The sequence below is a fragment of the Malaya genurostris genome, chromosome 2, assembly GCF_030247185.1.
Source record: "Malaya genurostris strain Urasoe2022 chromosome 2, Malgen_1.1, whole genome shotgun sequence".
NCBI lineage: Eukaryota > Metazoa > Arthropoda > Insecta > Diptera > Culicidae > Malaya > Malaya genurostris.
Genome location: NC_080571.1, coordinates 106,418,328 through 106,445,326, shown reverse-complemented (window position 1 = coordinate 106,445,326; position 26,999 = coordinate 106,418,328). Strand labels below are relative to the sequence as shown.

Genomic DNA, 26,999 nt, shown 5'->3' with positions numbered 1-26,999 from the left:
CGCTTCGATCGATCTTCTGCGCAGTCTTCGAAGATCGAATTATCAGTCGAAATTCGGATGTCGTTTGGCCGCCTCGGAGCTGTGATTTGACGCAGTTAGACTAATATCTTTGGGGGGCTGTCGAAGATAAGTGTTATGTGGGCAAGCCAGAGACAATTCAAGCCTTGAAGGACAACATTCGTGCAGTTATAGCTGAAATAAAGCTCCATACAATCGAAAATGTACTAAAAAACTGGACCAACCGTATGACGTACTGCAAGGCCAGCCGAGGCAGCCATTTGAACGAAATTATATTCCACAATTACCCGAAGGATTGTACTTTAATATGAAAAAATAAATTTTGAAATCGGATGAACCGTTTGTGTTTTATTGCATGTTAAAAAAAAAGTTACATCCCTGTAGAAGTATACTCAATAAATTGTTTTTAAACGTTAACATATAATAAACAAAAATGCATACAACAAAACATTTTGCATATTTATTTCAAATCAAAGACTGAATCTAAAAATTTGAATTAAATAAATATTTTGTTCTGATATGACATATGTACATCGGATGATGGCAAAGAAGGCAGCATTTTTAAGTTGAAAACAATTCCATAATTACTGCTTACAGCAATAAATGCTGGAAGAACATAACACTCATGTACCATTCGAATCAGTTCGTCGAGATCAGCAAATGCGTGTGTGACAAACTACAAACTCAGATTCAAATAAAAAGTCGGATACTCCCAAACAAGGTTCCCGAATTTCATTTCGATCCGACTTCTAGTTCCGGAACTACAGGATGATATGTGAAACGGAACTAAAATAATGTAGCTCCACAGAAAGAAATTATGAACTTTACAGGTGAAATCATTCTACAAACGATACAATTCATAACTACTTAACTTCTCAAATGACGCAATATTTCATTTGTACAGAATTTTACTGGCTTCGAGTGCAATTTTCACTCGATTACCAAGTCCTACTGTTTGGATTTTTATGTATCAATTATTCATTAAGCTGAAATGTGCTTCTGTGGCGTAGTCGACTAACTGGCGTGCTTTGTGATTTATTGTTTTTCGGTTCAAGTCGCGCTGTTGCTGTCGATCTTTTGATTTTTATTCCATTCGATTTAAAGCCATGTAATTTTCAATTCACACAATTTTACAGTTCTTGAATATAAATTTACGTGTAGTATGATGCTCCATTTATGTGCATCTGATAAGATGTCAAATCACAAGAATTTTTTCGAGCTGTGCCATTTTTCTCGTAGATGACTGAACCGATCTAAGATTTAAATGAAATCTAAGAACCATCTAAGATTCAAATGAAAGGTCTTAAGATCCTATAAAACATCTTGGTTTTTGGTCAGATCCGACTTCTGGTTTAGGAGATACAGGGTTATTAGTATAAAAATGTCCATTTCATATAAGCTAATAAGGTTTATTGGGTTTGCAGATTTGGATAGTCGATAACCAAATAGATTTATTTCAGTTTAGACGGTATTCAGTTTTCGATTCGGAAGGTACCCAAAAATTTATTTAATTCGTACTACGATTATTCAAAGATGTCTGCACTGATTTTCGAACATTTTGAATCAAATGTTAACTATACAGCTCCTCAGGTGAATATAAATGAATTCGGCTACACCGATATTCCCGGTTCCGGTATCGAATCGTTTCTCAAATCTCATACGTTTTCTCAAAATAGGCCACATCGGATTTCATAAATGATAATTCTAATCAATTTCAACATTCTAATTAATTCTAAAATTCTAATTATTAGTCTCATGGTCCCATACAAAATTGGTGAACTTCATCCGACACCAACTTCCGATTCTGGAATTACAAGGTGATAAGTATTTAAATTTTAATCCGATACAGAAGATGACAATACTAAAAATCTACAGAGTTGGACTCAAAACTATTTCCATTTTTTTCGTCATATTAAGTTATGGCCATATGAACCGTGGTTCATGAGTACCGGCTCTAGATGTACCGTTAATAATAAAGAAAATCTCTAAAGTGGAACTTACTTCGATATCTCATGGAATGTTCAATCGATTGTCACACGTTTAGATACAAATTCGATCCTATTTTACAAGATAATGAGTAATTAATAACTCTAGTGCAAGTAAAAAAAATAGCCAATTTTTTAAATCATGTACGAAATAAAAAATTTCATCAATTTGGATTTAAATGGAAAATTAAGACACATTTTATATAAATTATTTTATTTATGTTAAACACTCTATAAAAGACTTCTTACAAGCTTTAAGTAACCACATCAACTTACAGTTATTACAAACTAACATTCCGGAAAAGGAAACCGTCTATTTGAACCAATTTACCAGTGCACTCCTCTGTTGTGCTCTATAATCTACTAGGCTTGTTTTCGCCCGGCTATACTCTCCTAGTACCAGCTTGTCGTTTGGGATGCGATTTAACGCTTGGCTTAAGTCGGCAATTGCTAGCTCATAGTTTTTTAACTTATTTTGCGCTAGACCTCGTCGGAACAATGCCTTTGTGTTGAAAGGTTCGATTGCCAGTGCTGTACTGCAAGCAAATACCGCATTCTCGTAATCCTCCAGTTTCAACTGGGCGGCAGCCAAATTCAGACTGTTCACGACTTCAAACTGCTCCAGCCTGGTGCGGTCCTCGGCGTAGCGAATTTTATTGTTAAAGAAGTTAAAGTATCGGTCGGCTTTTTTGTACCGGCGGCAAGCTTCAACCCATCTTCCATTTTGATAAAAATAATTTCCGGCTGTTTTGATGGTATTTAGTTCATTGAGCATCTCTTTTATCTGAAAAGAAATAAATCATTTTTTATCATAGTACAGGTGTTATTGTTGCATCATCTAACCGAAAAGTCTGCATCGAATCTAGTCCAATCTTTCGGAAACGGTGGTAACTTATCTTCAGTTTCATCGCAGTCGTTAATACCCCAATCGGCACCGAGAGGAATTTGACCACAATCTGCGATCACTATCTCTTTCGTAGGTTCTCCTTCGTCAGTAGCATACTTTTCCATCTCGCCAATGACGCCGATTCCTCTGATCACGTAACCAACAACCACGTTAGTTCCATTCAGATGTGGACATTCGCCAGAAGTAATGAAGAACTGAGAATTATTGGTATCTGGTTTGCCAAGATTAGCCATGCTGATGGCGCCATCCTCGTGCTAAAATAATTAACACTGCAAATCTTCTGCAGGCTTCGTGCCGAACCCGTGAATTTTCTTACCAGAAGAGTAAAACTTTCGTCTTCAAACGTCTTGCCATAGATACTCTCACCACCGGAACCGTTGAAGTTTACAATGTCCCCACCTTGAGACATAAAGAGAGACTTAACTTTATGAAACTTACTACCCTTATAGTGCAGCTTGCATCCTGACGCTTCAGAGGAACCCTTCTCCCCCGTACAAAGAGCCCGAAAGTTTTCCGCAGTTTTCGGAACAATATCAGCACGCAATTCGATAAGTATCCTTCCAACTGTGAAAATTGCAAAGTGAATACCATACTAGGAGGAAAAACTCTGAATAGATTCCTACCAGGTTCATCGCCTATTTTTACGTCTAAAAATACCAGTGGATTACTTGGGCAGTGCATTTCTCGATTAAGACTGATTGACATGATGGATAGTAGAAGTTACACAGCTCTTGAATGATCTTTGCAGGTGACAATGAGCAATTATAATGTTATAATTGACGTTAATTATTATTCCAAACTGAACTGTTCTCTGTGCCTGGTCGGAACAAAACAACAACAATGCAAAATACGCTCATCTGTTGCATACAGCTGAATGTTGTTGACCAGTATTTGCATCTGTCAAATGACAGCTATGTACAGTCGCTCGAAACTACTCACTTTAGTAGTTATACTAATGTCGTTTTCGTTTTTAAATTGCACTACACCGGTGTAGCGAAAGCTGCACCTAAACCGTTCGTTTTTACCAATTGCACTACACCAGTGCTACACTTTTTCTGCACCGATACCACTGGTGTAGCACTCATCAAAAGTTTGGTGTAGCTCTGTGCAATGGAATCGTTAATTGTAGTCAATGGTTACTGTTTATGTTTTCGTCATTTTTGTTCGTTTATTCATGCCTCAGTGTAGCACTGCACCGGTGTAGTGCAAATTAAAAACGAAAACGCCATAAAGTGTGCTGCTATTATTTCAGTATTCAATTGAAGAATCCAATCAGAGTACGTCGTTTCCATTGCCGTTTCTAGATCCGGTTTAAAAAACATGAATCAACATCAATCATAGATGTTTTGTGGTTTCAATTTTGCTTACTGAAAAGCGCAACATAAGGATATTAAAACAATTCAATTTTTACTTCAAACCGTTCAAAAGGAAACTGTTTTGAATCACTAATTTGCGCTTTCAAAAGTAAGAAGAATAACTTTGTATATGAAAACTAACGAAGAAAAATTTCTTCATTTTGAGAGCAAGGAACTCAAATTTTGAGTTGAACTTACTCAAATTTTCAACAAAATATTTTTTTCTTATTTTGATTAAAAATAACTCAAGTTTTGACAATTTCGTCCCTTAACGCAAAGATGAGTGGATAGGTGGTAACTCAAATTTAGAGTATGTGCACTTTTTTATGAATTTGAATGATGTGTCAGTTCAATGAGAGTGCGGAATAGCGTTATAGTGATTCTTTTGACATAACTCATGTATTTAGAAATAATTTGGACGATTTTTCAATTTTCTTGAGTTTGAACGAATACAGATGGCAAAACCGACGACACGACCTACCACTCGCTTTGCAAAACTGTATCGCAAATTTTACTACCCCTCAGTAACTCGTAATGTCAAAATGAAGTCTCCTGAAAAATATTTTAAATTGGCAACCCAGACCGATAAGCTGTTGTTGTTCGAATATCAGTTACCGTAACCTTAGTTACGGCTTCTATAATTTAAAGATCTAGTAGAAACGAATCCTGGTGTCATGTACAGAGCAAAATTGTATTGACCTAACGTGATTGAATGATTGAAGTGGTAAATCAATTGTAATAGTAAGCAAAACACTATAGCTCGTGCAGGGAATCTGACAGAAAAATGACGACTTGCTGCTAATCAAGAGTGGTATATTAAGAATGAAGCTGCCGCTATATTTTGGCTGGACTGCTACCAAGAAAGGTGCTAAATCGTGGTGAAATCTTTTATGTAAAAAATGTATAAAATGCTGGAGAAATCTTTAAAGTGGAGAGTTCTTGAATAACTTTGAAGCCCACTAAAATTAATCATCCATACTGTTTCTGCCCGACTTTCGATAGTAAATTGAGATTTAGAACAGGAGCTAATATGCTAGGACTCTCATGGAAATAAAAGCTTACAAAACTACTCGAAATTTTGGTTTTAGTTGCATCATTAATTTGGTAAGAAACACATAGGAGTAAAATTTTTTTGATCTTTGACCTGCTTTCAACAGAAACAACAGCAATTGGAATAATGAATAGAATATGAATAAAAGGAAACCTATAAAACAAACCAGTGCAATGGAATAACATTGTAAATTACGTGACATCAACAAAAATTTCTATCTTTCTTAGTTATCAATAATAATTTGGAGTTCAATGAACAGTATACAGCAATACATCATTGAAACTATATTGCAAAGCTCAAAGCTAAAATTTCATTATCTATTCAACATTACGAGTACTCATGTTAAGTTCCTTTATCAGGTACAACCGCATAGCTTGAATCAACGTCGGATCGCAATCATGTCTCATATCGTTCTTTTCATTCTGCATTGATTTCAAGACCTCTTCGAAGGTTTTTATGATCATCTGATCTCTCTGTTATATGCATTTTGTTACCGTGAAATCAATCATGGGTCTGAATCGAGTATTACGAAGATCAAAACAGTTGCATGTCCTGCTGAAGGTGAGCCTTCAGTTCAGTTATTCAAAAAACCTTTTTGAGATTGGTTGATACATCGCCATTCAGTTGTGTGTATTTTGTTATCCACTGATTCAAAGCCAGTAGATCTTCGTCTTACCTCAACGACTGCTGACAAAACCGAAAGTAAATCGTTTTATGGACTGATAACGATAAATACATTTGCTACGTCTTTGGCAACAAAGATAAGTATAAACTTACTTGCCCTTGCAAATTAATAGTGGTTTTACATAATTTTCGGCGGTTAATTGCAATCGAATTTTGCCCGTTTAACAATTCTAATTGAACTATTTAAACTAGTATTTTATATAGATGAAAATATATCAAATCACCGTATCCGAATCGAAAATTTGATATAATGAAACAAAACTACAGTTTGTTTTTGTTTATTTTTGTTGCTATGATTTTTGCTAATGAGATCATAGTAACCAGAAAAGTGTTGCTGGAAATAGTTTTATTGATAATTACCAAGGGGTTTTTCAATATTGTGGTGACTGGAGGTGAATCACTCACGGACACATTTCGGGACAAATTTTGTTCGGAGTATCAGGCCGTGTCGTCGGCAAAACCTTACAAATATGGGTAAAAAATATGATTATTCACCTGCTGCACTTGAAAATCTCGGATAAAACTTAAAATTTTCAGTTCACATGCAGATTTCATTTAGATGATAAGACATGAGTAAATAGACTAGTAATACAACTTTTGATCATAATTTATCAGTTAATCTTGAAATTCAACCATAAACACAAAGAATTTCCCAGATATGAAAACAGTTTCCAACCTCACTTCTTCGAATTTGATATTTCATCTTACGATTTCTCCATCAATATCAATCAAACAACCACGGAAAGTTACTGAATCATTATGATCGATTTTTTTACCAAATTTAATATATGGTTATAAAAACAATGTCATTTAACGATCAATATAAAATATACATTTTCTGGAAAGGCGTTTTGTCGCTATCTTGTCGCATCGCGATCTTTCTTAACCGTCAGTGAAAATTACAATACTCAAAATTTAACAATTGAGCTGTTTTTCAAAGAAAGGCAAATCTAACATTCACAGCAAATGGAGAAAATCATCGATGAATGTTTCTTTGGTTTCAAATCGTGTTTAAAAATTTTCGTATATTCTCACATCAATTTATGATTAGTCGATGAATAGTTATTTTATCTTGAAAAGGCATGCAAATTTCAACACTTCCCTTCTATATCCACTGAATAAATCAACATTAAAATAGTTTCCCCCTTCTTAGATTTGTTTACTTCTATTAGACCCTGTCAGCTTGGAGCGAAATCAATATTCAGTTCAGCAACGCCATCGCACGGTATCACATTCAACATATCATGTCAATTGTATGGGTGCGCAGTGCTGCTATTTGGCGCGAACGAATTTGACATTTCTCTCCCCTACTTCTGTGTATGAGATTCGATGCGGACTCGCCTGAGGGCGCCATGCTCGCAAAAAATGTTGCCAATGATTTGTTCTGGAAATGTGAGAGCTGGGTATCTTGTTAATATGATGTCTTTGCTTTTATGCTTCCTGTGTGAATTATAAAAATACGGATAAATTTGCGGGTAATTTTATCGTCTCATTTACTATATCCAGTACTAAAAGGTTCGGAAACCATCTAAAAAAAAAAAATTGTTTCGGCCATCTTTACTAGCAATTGAAACTTACGTAAACAAATTGAGTGACAGTTTCGCCCTTTATAGTTCTTTGTATTACTAAGATTGAGATTTTTGTAGAATCCGAATTTTTAGCAAAATTGTAGGATTTTGAAGCGATTATTAGTAGGAGAGAGAAACTCGATTTGTTTACTTTTGTAAGATTCATCCTTCATTGAAAAAACATTGATCGCTATATAGAAAACATGCTTGAAACTACATATATGATAATCTTAGTTTGTTTCAAGTGACATTTTGATAAAAACAACAAATATTTCGCTTGTGCGTTCATGTCAATTTCTAAACAAACAATTTCACAGTGAATTCGATTTGAAAAATTTGTTATGAATGAACTAATTTACAAGGTAACTTTGGATACTACTTTTATTTCGATTTGTATTCGTTTTAAAATTCCTGAAAAAAACGTTTATGAAATTACTATTACTATGCAATTTTGATTATGAATTTTTCAAGATATTTAGGGGTTTTATCACTGAACGATCGAATTATTCACATATTACAATCGAGGTTTTTCAATTTTTATAACATCCAACGGTTGAGTGCTCCGTCAGACCGGTCAAGATAGAGATCCTGATAATTTTTTTTGTTGTTGAAAACCCTCTATGAAATGGAAGAAGCAGATAAAATTTTACTTACGAAACGCGTACAAACTTTTTCCGCGGGAGTAAAAAAAATGCCCTGGTTCATTCGCGTGGGAAAAAATGCTCCGGTTCACAAGAAATAAAACTATTACGATTCATTTAAACGGTAAAGATAGTTGCATTTTAACACAAATAAAATCATAGATAAATCGATTTGAAGATATAGTTGGATTGAATCAAGAAGGACATGGCTGATAACATTTACTTAACTTTGATTGACATATAATAAATAGTTAGTTCATTTCAACAATAAACTCTGTCGGAACAAAAATAATTTTAGTTTGGTTATACCAAAATTTTGATTCAAATCAAACAGAGATTATTGTTGATGTTGAAGGGAGAAATTGGTTTGTAAGAATCATGATCTAGCTTGAAATGAACTGAAATCAAATTAAAAAACATGCTAACTGTTTTGTTAATTTAAACATGCTCAATTTCTCTGCGTGTACGGTAAGCTGTCACAACTTGCATAATGCATCGTCAAATTGCATGTTTTGAGCCGCATCGCATTATGCTTGCGACCAGGGATGCCAGGTTTACAGATTAATCTGTGTTTCACAGATTTTCAACTATCTGCACAGATTTTAAAAATGGCACAGATTTCAGAAAATGATCACAGATTTTCACAGATTCTGAAATTAATCACAGATTTTCACAGATTGTTGAAATCGATCACAGTTTAGCACAAAAAACAGAGCGGTTGAGGGAAAAGGTACAGGTAAAGGTTTGTAGTTAGACCTTTTTTTTGCTCTCCAAAATGATTCCGCTAATATGGTACGGGAAATGTGCACAGACAGGATTTTGGCTTGATCACAGATTTTTGAAAAAATGACCTGGCATCCCTGGCGACAGCTGTCAGTCTGTTTCTTGAGTCCAGACGGGTGGAAGGTTAAGTTAAGAGTTGCGTTCGCAAGTTGATTTAATTAAATTCGTTCATCAGTTATATCCGAGATACATTAATTACGTTTGCTATAGAAGTGAGTACCTTATTTTTTTATGCATAAACTGAACCATTTTCCTATATGCGGACGAAAATACGCAGGCTAGAAGTATAGATCAAAATGGCTGATAAAACATAGTCGTCTGGCTGAATTGTTTCGAAAAAGTGGATGGTTCAGCAAGTTTTTACTCGACCGCATTCATATTTCAGACGCCCTCAGTAACAGAGCCCGAATAACGAGCTAGCTGCATAATGGTGTCGCATTTCTGAGCTAAACAGTTTTCTACCAAAGCTTCAACGAAGGGTGCTGCAGAAAACGCAACGTTAAGCATAATGGAATTTGCTGAGTTGATAAGAACGCCCAAACTGGACGGGGTTCTGCTGTACGAACAACTGAAGCGAGAACAAATCGACGGAACACTTTGCATTACCGGTCATCACCTGATACTGAGCACACGCCGAGAGGGTGCTCGAGAATTGTGGGTAAGTCGGTTGCCGCCTTTCAACAGGTAGCTAACATATGGTTGCGTAGATTAGAGTAGTTCTGGTGTTTGGTGCAAATAAAAAAGATATGTGATGCTATTTTCTCGTTTGAATTCTAGCTGCTTCATCAGAATGTGGACATTGTCGAACGAAAGCCGTGTATCATCAATAATGTTCTGGAAGGTGGAACGATCATTCTCAAGTGTAAAGATCTACGGATATTACAGCTTAAGATTAGCTCACCGCAAGAGTACTTCAACATATCCAATTCGATTGAACAGCTATCGAACTTAGAGGAAACGAAAAAGCTTTACCCGTTTTTCTACATTCCGATGTACAACGTGATACAGGATGGCCACACGGAGTACACGATGGAAACGGAGTTTGCGAAACTACTGGCCACCGACGAGTGGCGCTTGACGACGGTCAACCATGACTTTAAAGTTTGCCCGTCGTACGGTTCCCGGCTGTTGGTGCGAAAATCGATAACGGACGAACAAATTATTCAATCAGCTGCCTTTCGCGACGGTGGTCGCTTCCCAGTATTGGCCTACAAGCACAGCAACGGAGCCGTACTGTTCCGCTGCGCTCAGCCACTGGCCGGACCTGGTGTGAAACGCTGTCGTGCTGACGAGGCAATTTTGAATGCGGTGGTTGAACCGGGTGGCAAAAAAGGTTGCATTTTCGACACGTGGGGAAAGAGTAAAAACACCAACACCGAAATCGAGCCACACTATCCGCAATGGAGGATATTCAGCAGACCGCTGGGTCACTTGGCGTCCGTTTCGGCGCTGTTAGATAGTTTTGTTAAATTAATGGAAGCCTGCAATGACGTGGGCTCCAGCACGGATCGGTGGCTTTCTCGGTTGGAAAGTTCCGGCTGGTTAAGTTACGTGCTGAACGCGATGAACGTTTCCTGCGTGGTGGCACAGTGTCTGGCTCTGGAGGGGGTTCCGGTTGTGATCCACGGTGGCAAGGGACTGGACACGCCGCTGATCGTCACTTCGGTGGCGCAAATTATTCTAAATCCCGACTGTCGGACAATAAAAGGGTAAGCTGGATGGCATAACATGACGGAATTTATGCTTACAACGTGTTTTAATTTCTATTGTTTTCGCTAGTTTGCAGGCCCTAATCGAGCGCGAATGGTTACAGGCCGGTTTCCCGTTCTCAACACGACACAAACACTCGTGCTATACTCCGTCAACTCAGCGACACAAAACATCCAGTGCGACATTCGTTCTGTTTCTCGATTGTGTCTTTCAGCTGTACAATCAATTTCCGTGCAGCTTCGAGTTCGATTCGCGCTACCTCATAATGCTGTTCGAGCATAGCTACTGCAGCCAGTATGGCACATTCTTGGGTGATTCGGAACGGGAACGGGCCGAGCTGAGGGTGCGGGAACGAACGACCAGTCTGTGGAGTCACATCAACCGGCCGGAGATGATCGATACCATGCTCAATCCGATGTATGTGCCGAATGGAACCGTTATCTGGCCCTCGGTGGCCCCGCTCAGTATTATCCTGTGGTCGGAAATGTACACACGGTGGGTGATCGACCAAAGCCAACGGCAGGCCACCCGCGACCGGATGCTTGCCATCGTCAGTGACGAGAAGGAACTGGAGAAACGGGCGAAAAAGTTGCGCCGCGAACTGTCCGAACTACAGCGCGAGTATCAACGGCTGAAGCTGGAGGAAGAATCGCTGCAGGGCGGCGAATCACCGGAGGATGACATCGTTGACAGTAAGTAAAAATGAAAAAAAAAATAACACGAGACGGTGGTGCTAAGTGAAAACACACTCAGAAAAAAAAACATGATCGGTGATCTCTCTGAAACGATGTGCTCATCTAATTATCTTCGACGCGAAACGTGACATTCCCGGTATTTCGTATTATTTTTTTTTACCAAAACGAAAGTGATTTTCTGTTCACATGACAAAAGATCCATGATTATCCATCAGATAGAAACTCTAGGTAACATCAACCTGTGGCGTCAATTTAGAAACCCTATTGGAAACGTGTTTAGAAATGTTAAAATTTTACCCTTTATAATTAGAAAATTTACCCAACCAACTAAAGTCGCCAATTCGTCGCTTGTCCTTTCATTGTTCGAATTATTGACATGTATTTAATTGTTAATTTCGGTTCTAATTTTTAGGTAATACTAAATTTAATCTCAATTCGAAACACAACGGCCTTTACCTTTGGCCGTCTAGTCAGTAATAATTTTAGTTGTACAGGAAAAAAAATCTGTATAGTACGTAAGCTGTGCCTTATTTTTAAGTTTGATTCCGTGAGAAAGGGACGTTTGGTTGAGCTCTTCTAACGCCATAAACATGATAAACATAGATATGTATTTAGGTTGGTGGTATTTTCTAGTGATACACACAAATGACGGTAACGGGGTGAAGGCGATGGGTGACTCTGTAATCAGTTCATGTTTTAAAATTGGAAAAAAACGGTTTAATGAAATGTGATTGGGCAAGCAGTTTGTAACGACGTCGACGTCAATTATTCGTCTAATTTGAGTGAATAGTATTGAAAGTTTATATTCAAATATTTGCCAATAATTGGGGAGGCATTTTTAGTGGTATGCATAATTTTAACGTCAATATTTCCTGAAATTTAGTGGTATGTATAATTTTATCCTCAATATTTCCTGTTATGAGCAATTCCAGAAATGCGTAGCAGGACTCCGATTAGAATGAAACTTTGCACACATCTTTGCTATGATAAACCATATATTTTTCATCAGTGTTGTTCATTTCATAAACACTCGTGAAAAAATCAGATTTTCTAGAAATACTCAGTGACCGATGAAATTACTTCCAAAATTTCAGTTCATGGAACAAACATTCACAAAATTCTGAACCTCGAAGTTCTCAAGTAATTTTTTGTGTCAGCAAAACTTGACGAATTTTCGTCCACTACGCTTTAGTTCGACAACGAAGCGATTCGTGCAAGATTTAATTATTATATTCTCATCAATAAAAAACCCTTACTGAATAAATTCGCAACTGAGAAATAATAACTGCGATATTTTCGATGCACTTAGGGTGGTCAATATGAACAATATTTTTTCCACAAACCAAATAATAAATTTTAACTGGTTGATTACGACTGCACTGTTTAGATTAAACCGAATAAAATGCTATTTGGCGTGAATTTGGTTTGTAGCAGTAACAGGAGCGCAGCATTGTAAGCATGTCTCGAACACACAGCGGGGCGGCGTTTGAATTATTGTAGCGATAGGTTGCGCTCCTGTTGCTTCTGCGCACGTTATTCAAGCAGAATTGACTGCGTCAAAATGCTTTGTGTTTTTTTTATTAATATTTTATCATTACAACTATTAATAATCACAGCACTTGCTGCTTTTATTAATGATATTACTCCACCACCACAAAATCTTCTGCTCGAAAATCGTATCAGATTTATCCAATGTGCAAACTTTTTTCTTAAATATCGAGCAGAATGTTCGCCAGTGAACTTTTCACAACTGATATTTTGCCATTTGAAATCAGTTTCAGCAAGAATCGCGTTGTCAAAAAATCAGTACTGAGCTTTTCTGATCGACGTTTTTTTTTGTCTGAAAATCACATGTGAAAAGTTTCAGTAGCGATTTTGCGTAATTTTCACTTTTTTCCAATACTGTTTTTCACGAATGAATAGTCCAATCTGACTTAAAAAAGTACGGGTGTTTAATGTCAGAGACATAACTGGATGTCGTGAATACGAATGAAACTGACACTCTTTCTTTATACTTTCGAATATCAATTAGTTGATCGATAGTGTGCATTGTGCAAGCTTTCCTCTTTTTCACAACTAAAATTTGAAACGAAACTCCTAAACTAAAGTACACTGAGGTCTTTTTTTATGCGGTTTTTTATGCGACTTTTTTATGCGAATTTTCAGAGTTATGCGGTTTTTTATGCGAAGTTTCAGAGTTTCAAAGTTATGCGGTTTTTTTAATGCGAATTTTCAGAGCTATGCGTTTTTTCATGCGGTTTTTTTTTATGCGGTACGTATACTCGCATAAAAAAAGACTTCAGTGTACAGATTAGTTACATTAAACATTCTGACACACAATTAAATATTACGAAATAAACAGTATAGTTCTTTATGATAAAATAATGGTGGTTCTGAAAGGAACCTTTCATTAATAGCTTCTAAGTCGGTGCTATGCATTTTATATAGCAAATCAGCAGAAAGTTCTACTACAAACTACAAGTGTTTGGAAAATGGGCCGTATACAGTTTAGTAAAGAAAATTTCGCATTATTCTTTGGGTATACAAATATTGTTCTAAATAGAACTATAAAGAATTTTGATGTCAATCATTTCTATTCGGATTTAAATATTTCAATGAAAAAAGTTATCAAAATGCCGTACGAGATAAATTTCCGGCATTCAGAAGGGCCAAATTGTGTAATTCTTTAAGATATTAAACACTGTTGCGAATTTTGCACTGCGAAAATTGCACAAAGCCTTTCAAATTATTCTGGAAACTGGCTTTTTGACCTGAGCGTTTGAGGCTTTACACCACGCAAAAGATTTACTTTCATTGCCGACTGCTCCTCCTGACGACCGAAGTCCAAATGAGATATTCACGCTTTATACTTGGTTTGTTCTTACTGATGTTGGCGGGAGAACCTCACCTCGACATCCAGTTTCGTCTGTTGCAATAAGAGAAATGAACAGTTTTTATTCAAAGATTTCCTTTTCTATTTGTTCAGTAGATTCTGATATGTGCCTGACTACCTTAACCGTCGTCCGGATGCGAAAAAGGCAAGCAAGCGTGATGAATTTTTTTCAAAAGTTTTAGAAAACTGTTTTTCAATTAGTTTTAGGGTTTTTTGCACACTGTTGAAAATTTAATCACGAATTCCTAATCATATTACCGATAGCTTGTAGAAGAAAATATGTTGTTGGGTTAAGTACATCAAAAGATATTCGTGGTAAAGTTCTGTCCATTCTTGTACAAGGTAAATTTTGAAAAGTCGCTCCATAGTAAAGTAAGTCGTATTCAGGACAAAAGAACCGATTTGAAGAATTCTGGAACTAGGAACTGAACCTGAGCTCAAGAACTATATTCAGAACTTAGAACAGACTCAGAATTCAGTTGGATTTTAGTAGACTACAATTTCGAAACTGAAATCAGTTCCGGAATCTTTTTCCAGTTCAGCACGCAGGCTCTGAATTTATAAACCCATTTTCCGGAACTAAGCCCTGAAGCTTGAAGACGATTTCTCGCCACGACTACCAAAATGAGTTGCATAGAGTACAGTAAAATGTCACATAATTCTTTGGGAGTATTATTATGATTCTAAAAAGAATCGAACAGAAGAATTCTGGAATAAGGAACTGGACCTGAGTTCAAGAACTAAATTCAGAACTAAGAGCAGACTCAGAGTCCTCTTTTATACTCATTCAGATGAAGATATGCGCCTGACTACCTCAAAATCGTCGTCCTTGCGCGAAAAAGCCAAGCAAAAGTAAAGAGTTTTCCGCGTTGTTTTCAAAGTTTTAGAAAACTTCATTTTTCAGTTGTTTGTGGGTATCTCACACTGTTCAAAATAATATCCTAAATTCCTGATCATATTTTTGATGAAAAGGCGAAAGAATTATGTTGCTGCCCTTGATACAAATCGAGATATTAACGATTAAGTTCTGCCCATTCTTCCATATGGCTAATTTTGAAAAGGCACCCCATAGTAAAGTAAGTCGTATTCACGACAAAAAGACGTTTTAAAAAGGCGAATGTTATTTTTGTATGCACGTTTTGCTTTTCTTCACAGAAGGTAGTGGAATTCTCGGAGATGACAATTTTTTTCACCCGCTCAATTTTGCTCGCATGTGGCTAAACCGAATTTAACAAGTTAAGGCTCGTTCGAGACTAATATGAGGTAATCGATCAAGTTCGCATATCATATGGCTGACACTTTTGATTCGGGAGATATTATCGTAGAAGTGACCGAAGCGACCACTCGATATCATTTTTGTACACATAACAATTTCCGAGCTACAACGATTAGAACAAAAAGTACGGATGTGTAATGTCACAGACATAACTGGATGTCGTGAATTCGAATATGTATAACTGAAACGCTTTCTTCTTACTTTCGGATATCAATTAGTTGATCACTGCTATTCTTTATGCCAGCTTTCCCCTTTTCACTACTAGATTGTGAATCGATGCACCTAAACTGAGTCGGTGCTTCGCATGTTATATAGTAAATTAATAGAAAGTTTCTATAACAACTACGAACTCCAACTGGTTGAAAAAAGGACCGTATTTAGTACAGTAAAGTAAAATTTCGCATAGTTCTTTGGGTATATGTTAATGGCTCTAAAAAGAACCGACTCAAAGAATTCAGAAATTAAGGACTGGACCTGAGTTCAAGAACTACATTCAGAACTTAGAACAGGCTCAGAATTCAATTGCAATTTAGTTTTTGAAATAGTTTCGAAACTGAATTCAGTTCCGGAATCTAGTTCCAACATGTAGGTTCTGAATTCTATAACCTGTATTCTGGAACTAAGCTCCTGAAGCATAATTTTGAAACTAAATTCTCCTACCGACAATTGAAGTCCAAAAAAAGCACGACCTTAGCGTTTATAAGGTTATACCACAGAAAAGGTCTGGTTTCATTACCGACTGCTCCACCTGACGACCGAAGTCCAAATGAGAGCACGCCCTGAGTGTTTGAGATTTTGTACCACACTAAAAGTCTGCTCTCATTACTGGCGTCTGCTGTTCCCGAAGATCGAAGTCCAAATGAAAGCACGACCTAAGAGTTTGAGGCTTTACTCCCCGCAAAAGGTCTGCTTTCATTGCCGACCTGACGATCCCAGTTAATTTTAACTTTTGGTTAAAATCTGACACTCGAGCGGTTAATTTGATGTTGTCAAAAATAACCCTGCCCGAGAACCAGGGATGCCAGGTCATTTTTTCAAAACTCTGTGATCAAGCCAAAATCCTGTCTGTGAAAATTTGTGCCCGTTTTCCGTACCATAATAGCAGATCAAAATCAATTTGGTCTCACTACCAACACGCTCTGTACCTTTTTCCTCAACCGCTCTGTACTTTTTGGTGTGCTCGATTTAAAAAATCTGTGAAAATCGGTGATTTATTCCAGAATCTGTGAAATTCTGTGATCATTTTCAGAAATCTGTGTCATTTTTAAAATCTGTGCAGAAAATTGAAAATCTGTGGAATACAGATTAAACCGTTTATGAATGAAGGATCGAAGTTGTTTTTTAGTACCTGTAAAATGGAAGATTCATTAATAGTTTGAAGTGAAATTGTGGTTCTTTTATAGGATCCAAAGATTGTTTTTGTCTGCATTTTGTCGGGGCCTTGGTTAATTATTACTTGGCGTATGAAAACGTTCAATGGTGCTTCAGTAGATATGATGAAAAAATCGTCGCTATCGTCGGCTGAGTGCTGAGTGGCAGTCATTGAACATGCCACCATGCGACTTAGGGTATCAGCTACGACATTGCTCTTACCTGGCTTGTATATGATCTCGTAATCATGTTCTTCGAGATACGCTTTCCATCTTTTCAATTTATAATTTGTGTTTTTTGGAGAAAGGGAAAAAGCCAGTGGTTGGTGATCCGTTAATATTTTAAATTTCGCTCCATAAAGATAGTTCTGGAATTGTAAACTGTTTAAAGTTGTGATTAAGATTGCTTTATTTCTATCAGTTCGTTAACTTATATATCCTATGATCTGCTAGCCTAGCTAATTAGTTTTTACAATTGGGATTACTGAGAATCTGGGAGGAGGAGTTAGAACGCGCAGTGTAAATCGGGTTTAACCAATGGGACTCGTTGTATCGTGTCAGCCATTGTATATTTTGTGAGTAAGAGAGGAAATAAGCTTCTTGATGAGAGTGAGCGGGTGTGATACGGAGAGGAGAGGGCGATAGCATGTTGGGTTATTCTCGTGAGTGTCGGTTTGAGTTAGTGTGTGCTTCTGAGTTACTGTTATTCTAGGTCGTGCTGGCTGGTTGGTATTCGATTGTGGACATGAGGGACGTCAAGAAGAGGGAAGTGACACAGTCGGTTATGTTTATTTTGTGTGTTCTGCCTTTTTGATGACATACCGATTTGAAACTTGATGCTTCCTCGTTTCTGCAGTCGAATTTTATAACCACGGTGTTTGTTTCTCTGGGTCACCGGAAAGTGCAAGTGTTGATATTTTAGTTGCCTTCATGTAGGTAATGTATTTATTTTATGTAGGTTTCGAGGTTTTCGTGGAATGGTGCTTTTACGGGATTTTGTCAAGTGCGTGTGGTCTGGGGTGTGTGAAAGATTTAGTCCTGAATATTCATATTACATGGTCTGGAATGTGTGAGGAGATTTAGTGTTAAAGGCTCATATTACATCATCCCCCTGATGACGATGTAACGAAGGAAAATCATTCTGTTGTGCTTTATGGGATTAGGTTACCGTTTATGCGTTCGAACTCCCTAACAATTTTAATGTATATTAGTTTTCTTATAGCTAAAATAACCGAATTTGACAGTTTTTCTCAGAGAAGCTGGGTAAAACTTCACTTACGCCCACGGCAATGATTTTTTGATTTTTCCCTTTTGTTTGTTTAACATGGGGTTAAGCTCGGTAGCTGAATCTTAATTCTAAAAGTTTGATGTTACAATTTTGTGTATTTCATGCTTCAATGAGTCTATTTTTGTGAACAATGGTTTTTTCTTTTGATTGAAAACTTTGTATTTCGCAATTTGAATCGTGAAGTTGTGTAACTTTAAATGGACCTATATAAAATGGATCTAACTTGCGTCTATTTTGGTTTTGTAGATACACTATGTCGTTCAAATGTATTTCTATCGGATTGCACAGGTGATCTGTTATTGATTTTCTAATTTCTTTTTGGTGTATTAAATGTTTGTTTGCGATTTCGTGTGATTTGTGTAGTCGGTATTGTAATTCTTTATTGTACATGTCGAAATTATATATTGGTTCAATTTTGTCTGGGTAGGTTTCTTGTGGTAGTCTGTCTTTTACACCGAACACTACCCGAGTAGAGTGTGAGATTAAAAAGAAAACTCAATTTGATGTTGTGCTGTTCGTATATATCGATTACTTAATTTGCTATCGTTTTGGTCGTTTTAACGGTTAAAAGATCAAAATTGAAAGCAAAAAAAATGCTGTGTGACATCAAACTGGAAACTAGTTTTGCTCTCAGTGAAAGCACATTGAAAACTTAATATGATGTAGATTTTCTCGAAATGACACGTCACGAGCATAATCTAAAAATAGAACAGCCAAAAAAGGTCCGGGATAGTATACATTTAGGCGATATTACTCGCAAGCAAGAAAAAAGATTTTATGCAATCTCCATATTAGTCGGAAGCAAGAAAAAAGATTTCATGCAATCTTCACACTACACCGCGGAGAGAATCCGGTTTCGAACTTTGGAGTTTTGGAATGTGAATTTTTGGCGATTGCTATGGACTGTAAGCGCTAGCTATCAGGAGATGGAAAATGTTCGGTTATATGACAAGCAGTGTTGTTTCACAAAGTTGTATACAGGTAGTTTCTGTCAGTGCACACTCGTTGCGTCGCTTCCATCCCGCATCCACCGTGAATAGCAGTGTGGCTATTTGAGTACAGTATAAAAATGTTCTCTTTGTCCTTCTTATATCCAAAGCTGTAGCATTCAAACATTATAACATCAAATTGAGTTATCTACTTTATCGCATATAACTCGCACATGTAATCACTTTGAAATACGAATTTAGAGGCTCTGAAGACCGAACCTTTTACAGTGAACACAGGGAACGTGAATTAGGAATCCGGCAATAAGGTATCCCAGATCATTTGTTTTTTTCGGCTAATTGGGACAATGAACGATTATCTCGCTTCTGACCACAGATAGAACCAGAATCTCTTCAGTTCTTGTGTAGACTTATAATTTACGATCATTTGATGCAGAATTAGTCCTGTGACTCAAAATTATGAAGATTTAGTTAGTCGGGTTCTCTAGAAAAGTGTATTAAAGTTTCAAGATCTATTAGATGATTGATAAAATACTTCTCATAGCATCTAGCGTTAGTGAGAATATGAAGTTCTAAGCATTTATAACTAGGAATAAGAATTATTTTGAAAAGGTTTTTCGACACAGTTTGTGGAATATACAAATTAAACATATATTTTCTTGGTGGCTCCTCTAAGCCACCAAAGTATTATTAAGAATTAGCTCTAGGCAGGCATGTCCAAACACTGCACTGCACTGCGTGCTTCATATAACCACCGCCACCGCGTGTATTGAGAATGCCATTGCGTGCCAGTGCACAAAGAGAAACACGAAACGCAATATCCGAAGCCACGGTGCTCGTGGCGCTGTTTTATTTTCGGCGCTGGTGTTTCAAGCTTCGGCATACACCGAAACTGCGTGTTTTTAGTTTCGTTAAACACCGGAGCCGAGTGTTTTCAATTTCGCGAAGGCACCGAAGAGCACCCATGCTTTGGTTATATTGTCATTCAATTGAATTCAATCAGACGCGTATTGATGAAAAAAGAATTAATCATTCAAACGCATTTTTCGTCATACCGTGGCGCTATAGGTGCTTATAGTACAAGCAACGTATATGGCAAAATCGGAAACACTCGGCTTCGGTGTTTGCCGAAGTCAGGAACACTCGACTTCAGTGCTGCCCGAAAATCCAAACACCGTTGCTTGGCAATTACACGACCACCGGTACGGGTGCTTTTTCTACTGCGTTCGGTGTGTGTTTTTCAACACGGGCACGAAGCGTAGCATTCAATACTCCTGGTGGTGTGCTCACGAGTGATGGTGAGTACCGTGCAGAACGGATCCGTGTTTTTGCCATGCCTGGCTCTAGGTTCTGAAATCTGAGACATTCAATGTTCGATGCTCGAACTTCGTAAACAATGATTTTTTCCATACTGCTGGATATAAAGTTATGGACATTTTCAGAACGGATTTGGCGAGTAGATTATTTTCGCCATCCAGGTCCCCGATTTCTTGATGCACTGAGAATAATGTTCTTAAAACTTTGGAATGAACTTCGCGACGTCGTATGATTACAAATATAGAAACATTTTTTTAAAACTGAACGCAAAAATTGTTACAGGATCGGATACTTAACGTATCTAGAAGGAAATAGATGACGTCAAATATATTTCTCGTATCAAATTCTGAAATAAGCTCCTTCTACGGCAGACCATCAGCGAGATGGGAATGCCAAAGTCACTATTCAGATTGACCTGCTTCAGACAAACGTGGTACCGATGATCGCCAATTTATCTAATGCCTCACAGACGTGTGGTTTGACACTAATATTCTCGTGGTTAAAAAGATAGAGCATTATTTGTGTAAAAGTTGAAAAAATGTTAAAACAATCGTTTCTTCGCGGTTATGGTTGCGGTCAACTGCAGGATCTCGGTAGGATGTCAAAGCATTTTTGTAAAAGGCAACAAAGAATTGAAGGAGTAATTCTTCCATTGAAACTTAACTTTGTATTTTTGTGCTGCCATTTGAAATTTGCTCAATTTCAATGTATTCACTAAGTTGTTGATATTATTATTTTCATTTTTTGAGTTCCACAAAACTTTTGCCTTTAAACAGCAAAATGATAACACAATGTGATATTAACTGAAAATTTGATGAGTCGATATCATATGAGGATTTCAATCTGATGTTGCTATCATAATCAAATATCAGTTTGTTATAATTTTGATGTTAGACTTTACTCGGGTAGTTCGTAGGGTGTATACCCATGATCTGAGTGTGGTGTTGTGTTATATGAAAATGCATAGTATTGTAACCATTCATCCCAGTCAGATTGATGTTCGTTGATAGAAGATCGCAGAAACTCGTTGAGGCATCTGTGATTTCTTTCCAAAGAACCAATTGTCTGAGGATGAGAGGCTGTCGAAAATGTTTGTTTAATTTTAAACAATTTGCAAATTTGTTCTAGAACCTCGTTTTTATATTCGGTTCCTCTGTCGGTTTTTAACTCAAGAAACTTACCGTAAGTTAGGATAAATTTTCTACTAACGCTTTAGCAACAACGTTAGCTTCTTTAGTAGATATGGGTATATATACAACGTATTTGGTTATTTCACACTGTATGCTTACAGCGTATCTATTATTATGGATTGTTTTGGATAATGGTCCAACAGTATCGATTGCCACTACTTCAAATGGTTTGTTAGGTGTATTAGTAATTTGTAATTTTTCTTTAGTATGTTTAAAAATTTTGTTCTTTTTGCAAATTTCACAGGCCTTGATGAAATTAGCAATTGAACTTTTCATAAATTTCCATGTATATATTTCTCTTAATTTGAGGTACAATCTGTTTTGTCCGATGTGTCCTCCTGTTGGTAATTCATGGTGATTCTTTAGTATTATTTGTATTTCCTGAGGTTTACTAATAAACTTCGGTGGTTTGTAGATAATAATTTGTAATGTTTTAATTGTTTTTAGGACGAGACCTTTAAACATTTCCATAGGTTTAAACATTCTCAAATATTTTATCATTGGAAGAGATTGCTACTCTGTTAACTTTTAATTTTCTCATTTCTTCTTCATATTTGGAGATTGCAAACACGAGTGTTTGTCTGGTATCTCTTATTTCTGTAATTACACGATGCATCGGTTTTTGTTTCTGTATTCCTTGATATGTATCAATTATAATGTGGTTGTTTTCGAAAAAACACCTCATTTTCAATAAGTTTCTTACTTCGCTAGGGGTTTCCGTTGAATAAACAGAGAGTTGATCAGGCTCACTGTTGATGCAAGGATTATTACTTGAATTATTCTTATAATTAGTATTTTTGGTATTATTTATTTTTCTTTTTTTCTTTTTTATTAGTTCTTGTTTTCTTGACATTGACCTTGTATTAACCATCAAAATACTGTTTACTTTTAATTCATCTGAGGACATCCTATTTAGTCTATAGACAGGACCGTTGCGACTCGAATAGCACCAAAAAAATTGGTGGTGGAGTACTCATTGCTTGTCGATCAAAATATAAATCACGTCTCATCTCTCTATCGAATTGTGCTAGCGTAGAACAGATTTGGATTGCTCTCGCTCTTAATCATTATACTCTTTACTTTTGTGTGCTTTATTTTCCGCCTGATCGTGTTAATGACATAGAATTGATTGAACAGCATTTGAGCTCATTATCGCAAATCAACGATCGAATGGAAGTTACACTTTCATGAACCGGTAGTTCTTTTTAAAAAACGAGTCTACACAGTTCGGGAGTTGAATGTGGAATGATTTTATTTTCAATTAAGTTTGTTACAGAGGCCTAACTTGCTGATCTAACTGAAATATTATAAAGTGCCTACGCTGCTCCTGCTGCTCGGTTACTGTCGCGTCGATCCGCTGCGTATGCACTTTATGTGCTGGTGACACGCGCAATCAGTTTGCGCGCGGTGATGGAATTTTTTGATGGTTCGGGTGAACCTGGTGGTAACTGCTCCTTCCTGTGGTTTTGAAGCTCCTGATTCAATTTGCTATGATTTTCTCTGAATAACTTCGATTGAGGGTGGTTTGTAATATATTACCGGGTTGGAGGTGTTTCTCGGGTTGATTGCTGTAATGTTTACTGAAGTTGCCTTTTGTCTAGCTTTGATGAAAATATAAAGACTAAGTAAGATGACAGATGATGCCGTTAGAGATAGTCCTCCCCAAATGGACCAGGACGTGTGGTAGAACTTGGTTTGCAGGTGATTCAACATTTTCGTGTTCTTCAGATGAAGGTTTTGTAGTATTTCCGTATTTATTGTCTTAATGAAATGGGTTCTCGTGACATCTAAATTAATGGAGGACGTGAACAGTGGTTGTTCAACTGTTCTAACTACTCTATTGGTAAACGTGAGGTTTTGGAAAGTTAGAGTGCAATTCGTAAAGATTACCATATATGAGCCTATTAGCTTTTTACTAGCGGCTCCGCAGGTGTTCCAAAGCGTGTCATTCACATCATTGAATAAAAGGGTTGTGTGTCCCATTTCTGTTATTGGGAGATATTGGAAAGTATTCTCGTATAAGCATTGACTAGGTTGACTGTTTATCAAGTTTGCAACGCATTTGTCTTCGGAGACGTCTTCAATGGCTGAAGGTTTGCAGATTGTCCAATCTGATAGACTTTGGCAATTGGTGGTTTGAAGATATATCTTGTTCTGATGCTTGAGATAGTGATTTCCAGGTAGTATGATTCTTTCGTGGGATTTAATTATTGGTTCAACGCGAAGATATTCGAAATTCGTTTCACTGAAGTTAGGGATGCCGATGATGTAGAAAATGAGTGTTCCGTTTGTGACTATAGATGTGGAGGCAAATTCTAGAGCTTCCTCGATGAGATGAGTGTGAACTCCTTGTTGTTCTAGGCACTTGTGAATAAATTCTACTTCTGCTGATTCTAATAAATTTGGATTTATAATGTTTAGTTTTGAAAGGATAATGGCTGACTGTATAGTTTCAATTTCTTTGTTTATTACATCTAGATGGAATAAAATGTTTATAAAATTTAACTCAGATGATATATTTTTAAAGAAAATCGAGTCTTCTAATATTGATCGTTGTAGGAAGTCTGTAAAATTATTGACTCTTTTTTGAATTCTACTATTTAGGGCTGTTTGTTCATTATTGTTATCTACTAACTCGTTGATTGATTTGTCTATTGCTTTTAGGTCGTCAGCGTCTGGTGATCCGGAAAGCCATTTCCATGCTCTGCCTAGGGCTTCCCATCGTTTTACTCTTTTTTTATTTGAATTTGAGTGTGTAATTTGGTACAAATTTGAGTGTATCTGAATGATTTTATGATTTATAAGAGGAGTCGATTCTGAACTATTTGAAGTTTGAATGATTTCTTCTATTCTGGTTACAGCTTCTTCTAGGGCAGTTATATTTATTTTGTGTACTATTTTGTAATGGCCTGTTAATATTTTTGCTGCTCCGTTATGAACTATTGCAATGGGATGTTTATCAAGACTAAGGATCTCCAAGGATGCAAGGATTGTAGTGATAGGGTAGAGGCTGGAATTAAATTAAGAGGTAGGTTATCAAAGAGTTGGACTTGTGAAACTACTGGTTGAGATAGAATGATGCTTCGTGTCATTGTCTCCTAGAGTTATTTTTTATATTTGATTTATGAATTTTGGCATTGTGTTCATTTCTAAATGTGGTATTCTGGTTTTCTTGAACATGTTGTTTTTTGAAAATTCTTTTGTGTTTGACTTTGAAGACTTTATCTTTAACAAATACAGCTTGTCCTGTCGTAAGTTCCGGAGGATCTGATCTTTTTTGTTATGCTGGTTTAATTGATTTGCTTGTGCTTCTTTTAATCTTACAACGATTTCATCATACTGCTTGTTCCTACTCGCCTGAATTTCTTCTGGTGTTACTGTGTTATGAGCTGTTCCTAAAAGTATTTCTTTGGGTGTTTTTCCGGTAACTGAATGAATTGTGTTATTGTATTTTTCTACCACTATACACATCAGAGTTTTACAATTTACTTCTGGAGAGATTTTGTTTTTGAATTCGGTACATTTCTGTAATCGTAGAGTGAAAACGTTCTACAGGGCCATTAACTTCTGATTTATTACTTGGAGTTGTGAAATATTTGATATTTAAATCGAGCATCATTCCTCTTATTTCGGGGGATAGGAAGGCTTTTTCGTTGTCCGTGACAACGGAAGAAGGAATTAAGTTGGATGTGATGGTATCGTGAAAAGCTTTTCTAGTATGGACGGTGTGTCGGGATTTTATCGGTATCATCCGGCCGTACTTAGAAAACTTGTCAATACTCGACAGGAAGTAATTGTTATCAGTTTGGTAGATATCAATATGTAGGATCTCGAAGGGGAATGTAGGTATTGGGGTTTCTTGTAATTTTACAACAAGCGGATTTCTGTCATATTTTGATACATTACAGAGATCGCAAACTCGCACGAATTGTCGAACTTTGTCGATCATTTTTGGGAAATAAAATTTGTTTAGTATTTGTTGTTTGTTTTCTTCAATTCCGCGGTGTGCTCTCTCGTGGGTTTCTTGAATTATTTTTTGTTGTCTTTCAGGTTCCACAATGTCTTCAAGGATTTTTTGAGTAAATCGGACCTTAAGGAGTCGCGATCTACTGAAGAATTTTTTGTAAACTTCTTGAATCTGACCTAGTATTGGCTCGGATGTGTGAAGTCCTATTAATTTATTTGGGGTGAAGAATTCTTTCATTAGAGCAGTCAAAATTTCTTCGCTAAATCTTGTTCTCTTAATCGTTTATCTGGTATAACCAGGAAATGGAGATATTGTAGTTGTGTCTGCATTTGAATTGGTTTTCTCTATTATAATTTGGATTTGGTTTTATCTGATGGAATCTCTGGCATTGGATAACGATCCGAAATGGTTTTCTGATTCAGTTTCCGGTAGTCGATAACGAGACGGAATTTACGTTCGCCAGATGCATCCATTTTTTTTGGGAACAATCCAAACCGGAGAGTTTCATGGTGATCTAGATGGTCTTATTATCTCGTCATCTAACATCTTGGGAATTTGATTCTCGACCTCTTCTTTATACACGAAAGGGTACGGGTAAGTCTTTTGGTATACTGGGATTTCGTCTTCTGTGCGGATGTCAAATTCAACTTTTGTTGAGCACGACAGTTTACTGTCAGGTGTATGGAAAACTTCTGAAAATTTTTCTAAAACCGGTATAAGTAATTTTTTCTCACTAGACGATAGGTGAGAAATTCTGATTTTTTGTTCAACATTGAAAGTTTGATTTCTGGGATTTGCATGAGGTTGATAGAAGTGAATAGGTATGTTGTGCAAGTTTCCGTTATCTGCAATGAGTTGAAATATTGGAGCCTTGCTGACTAAATTGAATTTTTTTTCCAAATAATACTTCGATGCCAAGAATACCGTCGAAAAATGGGTGAAAATTGAGGATTACAAAACTAAATTCCTCGCTAATCATAAGATAAAAAGGGTTGAGCATTACTTTTTGTTTGACCACACCAGTACCAGTTGTACCTTTTACGGCTTCCGAAATTGTGCTTAAAATTGATTTACCAGAGCTATATGCCCAGCGTTTTGAAATTAAATTTATATTTGCACCAGTGTCTAACAAAAAGTTAATTTCGCCTTTAGATGTTGGAACTTTAATGTACGGGAGAACGTTTGGTGCTATTCGAACCATTGGCTGACCCATTTGGAATCTTCTAAAAATTTAACCTCGTCCGTGCTATTTTTGGTTTCTTGATCTTCATTTTTTTCTTCTTGTATATTATCTTCTTCTTGTGCACTGAAGTCTCGTCAAGAAAGTTTTGGTATTCGTCTAGATCGGGATATA

At 36.7% G+C, this 26,999-nt stretch overlaps 2 protein-coding genes across 2 annotated transcripts in view; one reads left to right on the top strand and one right to left on the bottom strand.

Annotated features, from left to right (window-relative positions):
- Nucleotides 1-2,235: 2,235 nt before the first annotated feature.
- On the bottom strand, nt 2,236-3,781 carry LOC131432125 (peptidyl-prolyl cis-trans isomerase D). Its single transcript, XM_058598224.1, has 4 exons — nt 3,534-3,781; nt 3,227-3,474; nt 2,847-3,164; nt 2,236-2,787 (listed from the first exon to the last, which is right to left on the bottom strand). Exons 1-4 carry the CDS (start codon nt 3,613-3,615, stop codon nt 2,317-2,319), a joined length of 1,119 nt encoding a protein of 372 aa, XP_058454207.1. The 5' UTR covers nt 3,616-3,781; the 3' UTR covers nt 2,236-2,316.
- A 5,314-nt stretch (nt 3,782-9,095) lies between these two features.
- Nucleotides 9,096-26,999, top strand: part of LOC131432913 (myotubularin-related protein 9) — an 80,053-nt gene continuing 62,149 nt past the window's right edge. Inside the window, exons 1-4 of the mRNA XM_058599492.1 lie at nt 9,096-9,204; nt 9,378-9,650; nt 9,770-10,701; nt 10,772-11,394. Of these exons, the coding sequence (XP_058455475.1) occupies nt 9,501-9,650; nt 9,770-10,701; nt 10,772-11,394 (1,705 nt within the window). The 5' untranslated portion in view covers nt 9,096-9,204; nt 9,378-9,500. The remainder of the gene's footprint in view (nt 9,205-9,377; nt 9,651-9,769; nt 10,702-10,771; nt 11,395-26,999) is intronic.

Bases quoted from the DNA above. Each gene is read 5' to 3' on its own strand.
- LOC131432125 (XM_058598224.1), bottom strand. From the start codon at position 3,615: ATGTCAATCAGTCTTAATCGAGAAATGCACTGCCCAAGTAATCCACTG. The intron at 3,475-3,533 runs GTAGGAATCTAT...CAATTTTCACAG, and splicing joins AAAAATAGGCGATGAACCTG to TTGGAAGGATACTTATCGAA. The intron at 3,165-3,226 runs GTAAGAAAATTC...TAATTATTTTAG, and splicing joins ACGAAAGTTTTACTCTTCTG to CACGAGGATGGCGCCATCAG.